General features: G+C 38.6%; 1 protein-coding gene across 5 annotated transcripts in view; it reads right to left on the bottom strand.

Annotated features, from left to right (window-relative positions):
- Positions 1 to 5,090: 5,090 nt before the first annotated feature.
- Positions 5,091 to 13,361, bottom strand: part of DDX46 (DEAD-box helicase 46) — a 72,812-nt gene continuing 64,541 nt past the window's right edge. For 2 of the 5 annotated variants that reach the window (XM_059174609.1, XM_059174610.1), the window contains exons 22-23: positions 8,281 to 8,354; positions 5,091 to 6,927 (exon numbers count right to left, since the gene is read on the bottom strand). In XM_059174609.1, coding sequence (XP_059030592.1) covers positions 6,880 to 6,927; positions 8,281 to 8,354 — 122 coding nt within the window. In that variant the 3' untranslated portion in view covers positions 5,091 to 6,879. The remainder of the gene's footprint in view (positions 6,928 to 8,280; positions 8,355 to 13,361) is intronic. The other 3 variants (XR_009353909.1, XR_009353907.1, XR_009353908.1) reach the window with 3 other exon arrangements.

The raw sequence follows: 13,361 nt of genomic DNA, 5'->3' as shown, positions 1-13,361 counted from the left end.
GACCCTTTACTAGGTAGTGCTAAGAGGCTAGGGATGGTGCTTCTCCTTTTTTGCCTATGCAGTGAAGACTGTTTGAGGAGGTAATTCTGAGCACTGAGTTCTGCTATGAGCACAGCACTTGTCCAGGCACTGCTGCTAGTAGAAAAGACAGGAGCAACAGGAAAACCAAATACAGTACATTAAACAAGCTAGTCCATTCATTTTCTGGCAGGCATAGTTCCCTAACTACAATTCTAAATATTGTGACTGATTACTTCTATGAAATAATACAAAACAGAACTGATTAGACCAGTACTATTCATATATAAAAAGAAAATACCAATGTAGAAGACAGCTAAAATATGTACAGATTGGAGGACATATTAAGTACCCTTCCAAAAAACATTATAACAGGTTTTCTCAAGTCCTCTTTTTTATTCTTTTTAAGATTTTATTTATTTGAAAGAGAGAGATCACAAGTAGGCATAGAGGCAGGCAGAGAGAGAGAGAGGAGGAAGCAGGCTCCCTGCTGAGCAGAGAGCCCGATGTGGGACTCGATCCCAGGACCCTGAGATCATGACCTGAGCCGAAGGCAGAGGCATAACCCTCTGAGCCACCCAGGTGCCCCCCTCTTTTTTATTCTTGAACTGGAATTTGAAAATGCACTCTAGCACTCCCATACCATGACTATTCCTGATCTGTAATTCTGTATTTTGGTCTGAAATGGCATTTGTACATAAAACCACTTAAGAAACAGAAACTTTTGTCCTAATGAGGTCTGATGATTTGCAGGCCCAATGGAGAGGTAGCCAGAATAACAGATGAAGTCAGACACTGCTGGGTTTGAATGCCTCTCTGCCATTTGTCTCCTATGGTACCTTGGGCAAGTCACAGTTCTTTCCAGAAGTTCCTTGTGTGAAATGAAGACAATGTCCTCCTTGCAGGGATAAGAAATTAAATGAGCTAATGGGTAAAGATAGAAATAGAGATAGATTTAAATCTAGGTCTACTACTTATTAGCTATATGATTTTGGACAAGCAACTACTCAATTCAACATATATTTACTGAATGCAAAGTCCTGGGGATACAGGACTAACAGGGCCCTTGACCTCTGGGAGTTTAGATTCTGGTGAGGTAGACAAAAATGCAAGCTGACAGTCAGAATATAATGTTAAATGCAGTAATTTGTTGTTTTCTCATAATCATCTCAGGTTGGCCTTAATGAGGTGCTACAGTACACACAGATAAAATATAACAATTAGTCCTGAATGTAGAGGCTTTTTCAAGAGCAAAGCCATTTATCATCACTTAAGGAGCAACACTTTTAAATGTCATACTCTGACTTATCAACCAACGTTTCCTCTTCAAAAGTATATATCCTTGAAATACAATATGAACTCGATCCAACATTCCTCATTCCTCTTCCAACAGCTTCACTGAGCCTGACTCTGACAGGCCAGATCAGATAGACAGATGACTAGCTTATAAGATTTTTGAATGATAAATGGTGGTTGTACACATGCAAAAGGAAGGCCATAACAGGAATATTTGTCTAGAGCCAGGAGCTGGCTGTCTCCAGAGACCTTTGAACTGTGGCAATAAATGTTCCTAAATACTTTCACTTGAACTGAAAGATACACGAAGAAAAAAATGAATCTTACTTTCTAGACGTTAGTTTATCAGTAGCCATCGACTGTCCTCAGTAGGTATACAGCTTATAGCAATATTGAAAATAAGAGCAATATGGAGAGAGCATGGAAAAAACCCATACCACTGTAATGGTAATAGTACTGATACTTACTGGATGCTTACCATAAGCCAGGCACTATCTTTGTGTTTTAAATGTTCTATTTCACCTCATCCTCACAACAATCCGAAGAAAGATATTATCACACCTATTTACATATAAAAAAGCAAACATTTTATTTTATTTTATTTTTTTTTTTAAGATTTTATTTATTTATTTGACAGAGAGAAATCACAAGTAGATGGAGAGGCAGGCAGAGAGAGAGAGGGAAGCAGGCTCCCTGCTGAGCAGAGAGCCCGATGTGGGGCTCGATCCCAGGACCCTGGGATCATGACCCGAGCCGAAGGCAGCGGCTTAACCCACTGAGCCACCCAGGCGCCCCAAAAGCAAACATTTTAAAGCATTTAAGGAACCTGCCTCAAGTTGCTCAGGTACCCCAATATAGTAAATGTATTTATAATTATGTGTGTGAGCTGTTTTACCAATGTTGTAACCAATATATTTAAACACATCATGTTAAACAACATATTATAAAAGCTACTAAAAATTTTTTTAAAGGATGGGGCACCTGGGTGGCTCAGTCAGATGGGTGTCTGGCTCTTGATCTCAGGATCCTGGGATTGGCTCTGTGCTCAGTGGGGAGTCAGCTTGAGGATTTTCCCCCTCTCTCTTTGTCCCTCCCCCCCCAGCTCACAAGCACTCTCTGTGAAATAAATATATTTGAAAAAACAACTTAAAGGATGAGATTTTATTTATTTTTTTAAAAAAGATTTTATTTATTTATCTGACAGAGATCACAAGTAGGCAGAGAGGCAGGCAGAGAGAGAAGGAGGAAGCAGGCTCCCCGCTGAGCAGAGAGCCCTATGCGGGGCTCGATCGAAGGATGCTGGGATCATGACCTGAGCCGAAGGCAGAGGCTTAACCCACTGAGCCACCCAGGCGCCCCAAGGATTAGATTTTAAAAGTAACACAAATAGCTCCAGTATTTTCTACTTGCTTTCCAAATGACTTACTATACATGTGCCCCACTTTGGAGACCACCACGTTAGATCACAGGCAGTCAAAATCCAAGAACAAAAGTGAACATTATCAGTAGTTTTCAAATTTGGACATGTATCACAGAATCATTATGACCCCAGACACACTTAAATAGCACCATTAGACCCCTAAAATTTTAGAGGAACTTGTGTTCTCCTCGAAACTCCCAGGTGTTCATTCCTCTGCTCTTTCCATTAAGCTTTCCAAATCGGTGATGTAGGCCCTGGGCTGGCGTGGGAGATAAAAAAACTCTTTTTTGCAAAGTCAAAATACAGTTCTAGGGGTCTCAGCTTTCAGAAGACTTCTATAGGCAAAAGCAGAGAGTAAATAATGCCTTCAAGAATACTTGAACTGGGGGCGCCTGGGTGGCTCAGTTGGTTAAAGCCTTTGCCTTCAGCTCCGGTCATGATCTCAGGGTCATGGGATGGATTTCCACATCGGGCTCTCTGCTCAGCAGGGAGCCTGCTTCCTCCTCTCTCTCTGCCTGCCTCTCTGCCTACTTGTGATCTCTATCTATCAAATAAATAAATAAATCTTTAAAAACAAAATGGTTAGGAATTTTTTCATTCTGAAACTCTAGCTTTTATAGTAATCCTAATAATATCTGAATGGTAACTCTGAGCTCTAGATTTCCAAAGTATTGTTAAAACTTTATTTTTTTATTTCATACTTTTTTCTCCTCCCCAAGGTTAATGCAAAGTTAGAATTTATTTTGAAAGCCTAGACCTTCAGAATCATGAATAAGCTGAAGCCATATCTGAAGAAAAGTAAGGTCAAGAAAAATAATCAAAAGTAAATTCCTCAGGGTACCTAACTGGCTTAGTCCGTGGAGCACACAACTCTTGATCTCAGGGTTGTGAATTCTGGGTGAAGAGATTATTTTAAAATAAAATCTTAAAAAAAAAAAAAAAGTTAATTCCTCTCCAGTCATGTGATTTGACAGTATGCACTTACAAGTACACAAATACCAGCTTAGCCAGAAGACACTATAAAGGTGAGATCACGAATATTGCAGGGATTTTGCAAAGAAAATGTTTGTTTACAATTTTCCTCCATATTTCTACTTGGATTCCTGCCTGAGGAAAATTTTAAGTTGATACAGGAGGGGGGAAAAAATGACCTTCAAATAGCTGTAATTGAAAACACCAGGGGATCTTTAACTAGGGAGGGAAATGTAGCCATCTTTAGCTCTGGAGAACTTGCCTAACGTTAAGCAGTAAAATGCTGATCATATTCCCAAGCAAAAGAGCCCACTCAAGAGAGATCTTATTAAGGCTTTTTGATGATTATATTACCTAAAATGAATAAAAAGATAAGACATCCCCTCCACTCCTCCACACACATTCATTTACTCTTTGTCTTTATATTTACATACCCATCTTAACTTCAGCTTTTTGTGCCAGAAGCAGAAGGCACAAAAAAATACAAGCATATTCCAATTGTTAAAACTATGTACCAAACTGAAGAACTAGTAGCTCCAGATCTCAATCCAAGAGGAAGCATCTGACCTCAAGGATCACCCTGGGCTAGCTAGTCTCGCCTGCTGTAAAAGCTTTGCATCCATCATCAATAAAGTAACAAAAATATAACATTTTACTAAACAAAGTGTAGCTTTCTATCCTAGAATTCAACTACCATTTCCCCCCCAGTTCCCATCTTAAGCACTATGTTATCTGTTAGTAAATGACCTCAGCGGATGGTTTTATAAAGGAAAGGAAGGCACCACAGGGAAAAGAGCTCACGCATAGCTTAAGTTACAACTCTGGAGGTTTTGCTTTCTAGTCTGTGATCCCTACAGTGCTAATATGCTATTTAGGAACAGATCCCACAGTTGGCTTTATAGGATTTATAAATCCCAGGTACTTAAGGGCTGGTTCTGCTCAAACAACTTCACATGTCCAGTCTGCCTGCCTCAGAGGAAGGACTGCGGTCTCAGGTGCACTGTGACTCCCAGCTGACCACCATCTGTACACCAACGAGGCTGGTAAGACATGAAACATATCAAATAATAAAGTGTCTACAATGACTTGGAAAGAACTTAGCCATCATTGTTAAATTTTATACTTCCATTTTGTAAAACGAGTGCACTGTAACACAATGCCAACTGGCACACAAACTATTATTTCACCTATCGCCTGTATTATACCAAATGCAAACAAAATCTAAGACTAAGAGGCTTCTTCAGGAAGATATTTTTGGATAAGACTGTATATTCTGAGCCGTAGGACTGCCAGAATTTTTAATAAAGATACAGAGTACAATACTCCTTTCACATACCTGTAAACAAAATTAGAGCAACAGCATAAAACATTTCAACAGAGATAGTTTTTGGAAACTGTAGGTTGAATTAACTTTATTTTATAAGGAACTTAGAAAACATGAGCAGATATTGATACTGCATTAAAAAAATCATTTAGTCTTGTACATCATTCTGATTTTAAAAATCAAAGAGTCAGTGTGACACTAAAAATTGTTTTAACAGAGAAATGTGTTTCACTTTAGGACAAAATACTATCAGTGTTTTATTACAACTAGATATACAAACATAAAGGTAGTAATGCTAAAATGATATAAAACTCTGAATCTCAAGGTGATCCAGGAGGCTGAAGGGAGCACCAATTGTCACCAAAGTGAGACTGCCACATTATTCTATCAAAAAAGAAAAAAAAAATCACTAGGTAATAAAAATAAGCAAATAAATAAAAGGAAAGGAAAAGTAACCCAAGATGCCTGCATTTCAGAGTAAATGATTTATTTGGTTCTCCTGTTACATGTCTTGTTTGTTTTCTTCTTCTAAGAAAGAAAGTAGACATGAAAGGAATCTAAGAATATCCACCTTAGTTTTTCAGTAAGCATAACAATATATACTGAAGAAATGATTGACAGTCCTTGTCATTTTAACCACTTAATGTACTAAGTATGACTTTAGTATGCTTTATTTTCTTCTTTTTAAAAAACTCTTAAGTCAAGAATATTCAGAAACTTGTCCCTCTTAATTTAAGACATATATCTATTTAATTCCTGGCTATTTTCTTTTTTTCAAGAAGTGACAATAATACAAAGTTCTAATATACCAGGAATCTTGAAAAGAATATTGGGTGATCCAATTACAATATTTTAAATTAGAATATTCAGGAAATATATCTGAGGGGTCAAAAATATAATTTATGACTCCCATGAGTTAAATTTCACTGAGAGATGCTTAAATCTAAGTCTACAACACAGATACCATTATGCTGGAAATTTTTTAAGAAAGAAAATTCATAACCTACTCAATAATCCTGGAGAAAATGTGGATTAAAATTATTGTGTTTTTATGTACAGATGTATAAAAAACAATTTCTGGAGGGGGTGGAGGAGGAAACAATATTTCTAGGCTACAAATCATTTTCTTTTAAGGAAGATTAAAAAAGATTTAGTAGCTAGACACAGAGACAGAGGTTGTGAGGGGGAACCTAAGAGGAGTGAATACTAAAACTCTTTGCAGTGTAAAGAAATGCAAAAACCTCTTATACTACAAATATTTAATTTTATAAAACCAAAAAGCAGTCCAACTATTGTCCATTTATGATGATAAAATTGAAACAAAAACTGGAACATTTTGTAAAAATTCTATTATAACATTCTTAAGCCCAGTTCATATTGTCCCATGGAGTCAAGTAAGATTTAAGCTGAGGGTGGGGGGTGGGGGGGGGCACAGACATAAAATTAGAAAATTTTACCTTTTTTTGAGAAGATGATCACAATTTCATTTCAAGAGGATAAGGTGAAGAGCCCCTTAGTGACTTGTATACTTTATTACTGTCAATATAAAGTCCAAATATTTCCATTTTTTTAAACTTCTGAAATATTATCCAGATACTTAAAATAGTGATATTTAAAGTTTACATTAAAGGACATAATACACTGAAAACAGGCCTGCTTTAAATACAGTTTGATAATTCCGGTGGTACTTACTGAAAGAAGATTTCTTTAGCAAATACTGGTTTCATATATTTAAAAAAAATCAGCAAGACAGAATTTTAAAAATCTTAATTTACAATACATTGTAAACTGGAGACAACTGCCACATGTGACACAGACCAACACAAGTAAAAAGTTTTTTCCGGATGTTTTATAAGACTTTGTATCTTCCTTTATTTGTTGGTTGGTATGAATTTTGCTAAAAGAGAAAAAAGATGCATACTCAGAAAAAGCAAAGGAAGAAAAAAATACATGTCAAAGGCATTTCCTTTCCAAACTTACAGCATTACCTGATATTTTGAACAGAAAATGTTAGTATTATACTGAGGAAGGAAAAACTCCTCAATAACCAATCATCTGTGTTCATGTGACTACTCTTAGCAGTTTTGAACAAACTAATGGTGGTGGCATCAAGGTTCTTTATCACTTCTTGGTGAAACAGTCTTAAAAGCCCTTGAATCTGGGACGCCTGGGTGGCTCAGTTGGTTAAGCAGCTGCCTTCGGCTCAGGTCATGATCCCAGCGTCTTGGGATCGAGTCCCACATCGGGCTCCTTGCTCCGCAGGGAGCCTGCTTCTCCCTCTGCCTCTGTCTGCCATTCTGTCTGCCTGTGCTTGCTCTCTCTCTCTCTGATAAATAAAATCTTAAAAAAAAAAAAAAAAAAAAAAAAAAAAGCCCTTGAATCAAAGGTTGTTTTCCGAAAAAAAAAAAAAGAAAAAGAAAAAATTTTCTTCTTCCTTCCTGTTTTGTATAGCTTCTATTCTTTAAACCTTTTACCACCCCAAAGAAAGTTCTATAAGGGGAATTGTAGAAAAGGCCTCCAAAACACATTTGTGGAGAAAGGACAAAGTGTCCTTTCAAAGGGCCTTCACCTAATGTATATATTATAGGGAGCTTACAAACTTCAACTGGCACTAAAGACAGTTGCTCCTCCTCTGCCTCATATGCATGCTCTCCAAAGCAAATAAATAAATCTTAAAAAAAAAAAAAAAGACACAGGGATACGTTAACCTTCTTTGGGAATTTGATCTGTAAGAGGATGCCTTTTCCATGGCATAACCCCTTTGGAAAATTATTTAAAAAAACTTACATAAACCTAACTACATCTACACTACAACTAGCAATTCAACTCCAAGGTATATACCCAAGAGAAAAGCATACTGATGTATACAAAAGAGACATGAAAGATAATTAATTACTGCTACATGCAACAACATGGATTTCCTCCAAGTAATGTTGAGTCAAAGAAATTAGATATAAAAGAATACACAGCAATCAATCCACTTAAATGGAGTTAAAAAATAGGTGCAACTAATCTATCATGTTAAAAGTCAGAATACTGTTACATTTGGGGGAGGGGTATGTGGGTGACTTCTCAAATGCTGGTATTATACTATGTTACTTGATCTGGACAGAGATGACATCAGTGTGCTTCCTTTGTGAGAATTCACCAAGCTATATGTTTATGACTTGTGTAATTTTCTGAATTTATATTATAGTTCAATAAAATATTTACTAAAACAAGTAGAAAAGTCTTTGAGGTTTTCACTCACCAGCCGAATCAGTTCTTCTTTTATAAGCCTGGTGATTTCTGCCTTTGCTTTCTGCACAGCCAGTTCATTGGCACCTGGTAATGAGAGGAAAGCGTTATTTGTATTACTAGAATTACACTGGATGTTTATCCATGTCATGGAGATCCAAAAGGAAATACTGTAGATGACTTTTTTTAAAAAAGATTTTATTTATTTATTTGACATAGAGAGACACAGCAAGAGAGGGCACACAAGCAGGCAGAGTGGGAGAGGGAGAAGCAGCCTTCCCACCAAGCAGGAAGCCTGATGCAGGGTTTGATCCCAGGACCCTGGGATCATGACCTGAGCTGAAGGCAGGCAGACGCTTAACAACTGAGCCACCCAGGTGCCCCTATAGATGACTTTTAAAAACACTGTACTGCCTTCCAATATAGCCTTTCAGAACCTGGTGGAACATCATCCACATTATATAATGGCTGCTTATTATTCAGATTCCTTTTAGAGTTTCAAATATAACCAATGAGATCACATTACATGTGGTGTTAAGAGTTCCTGGTTGGGGGGAGGGGAGTGGGGCGCCTGGAGTTAAGTGTCCAACTCTTGTTTCGGTTCAGGTCATGATCTCAGGGTCATGATCTCAAGCTCCTCATCCTACTCCACACTCAGCAGGGAGTCTGTCTGAGATTCTCTCTTGTTCTCCCTCTGCCCCTCCTGCTCGTGCTCTCTCCCCCAAATTAATAAATAAATTTTAAAAGAAAAAGTAAAGAGTTCTTGGTATGATTAAAAAGAGCAAATAGGGGCGCCTGGGTGGCTCAGTGGATTAAGCCGCTGCCTTCGGCTCAGGTCATGATCTCAGGGTCCTGGGATCGAGTCCCGCATCGGGCTCTCTGCTCGGCAGGGAGCCTGCTTCCCTCTCTCTCTCTCTCTCTGGCTGCCTCTCTGTCTACTTGTGATTTCTCCCTGTCAAATAAATAAATAAATAAATAAATCTTAAAAAAAAAAAAAAAGAGCAAATAAAATATGATTAATACTTTGTCCAAAAGAGACTAAGAAATAAAGTTGAAGAGAAATATAAACTTCTTGGTTCATTTATTTAATAAATACTTATTGGACATTTATTATATTCCCTAAGGTGGAGGACTATCCAAATTAAAAGAGAAGTGGTGCCATGGAATATTTTATGAAGGGAATCCCATGTGCAATGGCACAAATGAGGAAAGGCATGCTTAGGGGTGGGTGGCTCAGTTGGTTAAGTGTCTGCTTCAGCTCAGGTCATGATCCCAGGGTCCTAGGATCAGGCTCCTCATTAGGCTCCCTCCTTAGCAGGGAGCCTGCTTCTCTCTCTCTTTCTCCCTCCCTGCTGGTGCTCTCTCTCTCTCTCTCCTAAATAAATAAGCTAGGAAAAAAAAAAAAAAAGGCATGCTTAATTACTGAGAGGTATACTGTGGTTGGGAAAGAACACAGCAAGATAGCCCAGAGGATAAGGGAGCCTGGAGACATTCATTCATTCAGTTATTTTAATTCAAGAAATACGAAGTTCTCACCATGTATGAAATAGACTGAGAGATTCATTATACAAAGAACTCATGCATGCTCTTTATGATCTTGCAGACTGTTAGAAAAATAAACTTGTAAAGATATTAAAACAGAATGAGAAGGTAGGAAGCAGTCTATCAGAATGACTTCCAAATATCATTCCTTACAAAAACCTCTCTCTCAGTTCTCCAGGCAGAGTTAAATGGCAAAGTGTTGAGAAGCAAATAAGGTAAGAATAAAGCAGATACTAAACCCAAGAGGAAAAACAGGTATTATCAGCACTGATGGTAGATGAAACTCAATTCCGAGACTGCTGTACTTCAAGTGCTCATGTGACATCCAGCTGGAAATGTCAGTTAAAGCCAATGGAAATATGGACCAGAGGTAAAGGAGATGTGGAGATGAGAGAGCCATGAAGAGTAGCGTGGAGGGATCTAAAGCCAAGGGACAGTGCCAGGGAACAGGTAAATCTACATAGGTAGCACACATCAAAAATAAATAAATGCATAAAATAATAATAAATAAACAAAAGCTAAAAAAGGGGGCCAGCTGGGTGGCTCAGTCGATTAAGGATCTACCTCTTGATTTCAGCTCAGGTCATGATCTGAGGGTCATGAGATCAAGCTCCACGTCGGGTTCTGCGCTGAGTGTGCAGCCTCCTTAAGATTCTTTCTCTCCCTCTGCCCCACAACTCCCCTCCCCGGCCAAAAACCCCAAATAAACAAAGAAAATAAAATAATAATTAAAAAAATAAAAGTAGATAGGTAGCTCAGTGTACACTGATAAAAATGAAAGACCTGTACCAACAGAATAGAAATTAAGAACTAGGAGTGAAATGTTAAACAACATGAAAACTAGAGATGCAATGTAGAAAACTGTGTATTTATCTTTTTTTTTTTTAAGATTTTATTTATTTATTTGACAGAGAGAAAGAATACAAGCAGAGAGGCAGGCAGAGAGGAAGGGGGAAGCAGGCTCCCTGCTGAGCAGAGAGCCCGATGTGGGGCTCAATCCCAGGGGCCTGGGATCATGAACAGAGCCGAAGGCAGACACTTAACTGACTGAGCCACCCAGGCGCCCCTGTATTTATCATTTTATGTAAGAAAAAGTAATCAGGAAAACAAGCCATAGAATTTCCCTTACTAGACAAAAATGACCTTTTCTGATTCTAAAGAGAGCAAAGGAAGGGAGGAGAGAAAGAAAGGAAAGAGATGAAGAAGGAAAAGGAAGAGGAGAGGAGAAATAGCAAGGGGAGGAAGAAGAAGAAACAGTTTAACAATAGGAAGGAAAGAGCCAGGAGTATGGCTGTGAAGTTACAGCAACATATCTAATCTAAATCCTACCTCCACCAGCCAGCAACCGCGTATTTTAAAGCGGTGGGTGCTGGAAGAGAAGAGAGATGGATGAAAGAAAACAAAAGGGTAGAATCAAGAGCAAAGCCAGACTAAAAATTACAACCAAAATAAAATTCAGGAGGAAAATATGCTACTCGGCATGAGTTGGTGTGAAGCTTGTTGATATTCTGTGCTGTTTTAAAAAGAAAGAAAATGACACTCTCACCTAAATCCAAGTAAGAGAATAATTTTCCTATTTTAGTTAGAGCCTGACCATTTGGACCAGTTTAAAGTTTTGACTTATAAAGCCTCTTTGGGTAATAGGTTACATATGTTTATAAGCTGCCATGGAAAAGAGGCATTTCCTTTCATTGGTCCTAAAACAACTCTGGCTGCTTTTAAGGGATTCTCCACTAATAAAAAGAGAGGGTCACAAAACAGGCTATAAATTATACAGGATGGCTAGGCACCTAAGTCCTTCCTGTTCTCCTTCCCGCTGCCTGGTGGGAGGCCTGAAACTGTTGACCCACACAGAGCCTCCAAGGAGCCAGGCATTAGTGTCCCTCCAATTACAGAACTAGAAACAGATGACACAAGGCTCCTTCCAACACCTGTTTTCATCCTATTAGAGTTCAGTTGATTTGGCTGGAGTTTCAAAAACTAAAAAATCATTAAAAAAACTAATCATCTATGAAAATCTCAAAGCTTTGGATCATTTTAATTACTAATGTTCAGTCCTTAACCATCACTATAGCTCTAGAATTCTAAAGATTTATTTTTGACAAGATTACCTTATTGCATAGGGTTTGGAAAAGGCTGGTTTAGGTTATAAAAATTCGATGTTATTTCCCAAGTACAAGTGGACAGTGGAGAGAAATGACCAGAAGCATTCTACATGGATGGAAAAGTAAAGCAGAAGCTGTGGGCTTCTCACTTCACTTAGCAATAGAGGAGATATGTTCTGATAAAGTTCTATGTAAGATGAACCTTGATATATTACTTATACTATACTAAACATAATTACCTTTAAATTCAAGAATTACACAGAGGATCCTTTTTCAAAGCAAATGCCCCTGATTTACGTCTCTGATTTACGTCTTTATAAGGCAGGCATTTAAAAGTATTAGTTTTGCTTAAATGACACCCATGATATTCAAGCTGAAAATAAAAGGATCACTGCATAAATATCAAGGGTTTTATCATCAGATTCCACTGGAAGACACTGTGTCTACAACCTGTATGGTCTAAAGAACAACAGAGTAGGGGAGACCTGTCCAGTTCCAGGTGCAGAAAGATGTCAGTGTAACTTTCTCTCCTTAAAGCGCTAGGTGCCAGCTATCTTCATTTTACTACACAATAAGGAAAAGTATCACATGATTTAAAAACACACAGCCACTGGTAGAACAAAAAGGTCTTTCGGGACACATAAAAGGATGCATTTAAAAACCTGACTTAGTAAAAGTCACAATCACACGCAAAAAAAAAACCTCCCCATAACCTATGGAATTTGCTTAGCTCTAGCTCTACATCCTTTGTATACCATTTTAAAATATGCATGAATCTTAAATATGCGTGCATTTTAAAATATGCATGAAATAACAGCAGAATGGAAATAAGAGGGAACATATAAAGGCTGCATTCAAGTTTCCCTACTGCCACAATTCATCATTAACTTTTTTTTTAAAAGATTTTATTTATTTATTTGACAGACATAGATCACAAACAGGCAGAGAGGCAGAGAGAGAGAGAGGAGGAAGCAGGCTCCCCGCTGAGCAGAGAGCCTGATGTGGGGCTCGATCCCAGGACCCTGAGATCATGACCTGAGCCAAAGGCAGAGGCTTAACCCACTGAGCCACCCAGGCGCCCCATCATTAACTTTTTTTTAAAAAGATTTTATTTATTTATTTGACAGACTGAGATCACCAGTAGGCGGAGAGGCAGGTAGAGAGAGAGGAGGAAACAGGCTCCCCGCTGAGCAGAGAGCCTGATGTGGGGCTCGATCCCAGAACTCTGGGATCATGACCTGAGCTGAAGGCAGAGGCTTTAACCCACTCAGCCACCCAGGCGCCCCTCATCATTAACTTTAAAAGGTCCTATAGTGGGGGCGCCTGCTCAGGTCATGATCCCAGGGTTCTGGGATCGAGCCCCACATCAGGCTCTCTGCTCAGCGGGGAGCCTGTTTCCTCCTCTCTCTCTGCCTGCCTCTCCGCCTACTGGTGATCTCAGTCTGTC

The sequence above is a fragment of the Mustela lutreola genome, chromosome 5, assembly GCF_030435805.1.
Source record: "Mustela lutreola isolate mMusLut2 chromosome 5, mMusLut2.pri, whole genome shotgun sequence".
Classification (NCBI taxonomy): Eukaryota; Metazoa; Chordata; class Mammalia; order Carnivora; family Mustelidae; genus Mustela; species Mustela lutreola.
Note: the sequence above shows the minus strand (reverse complement) of the source record. Positions and strands in the feature narration are given on the sequence as shown.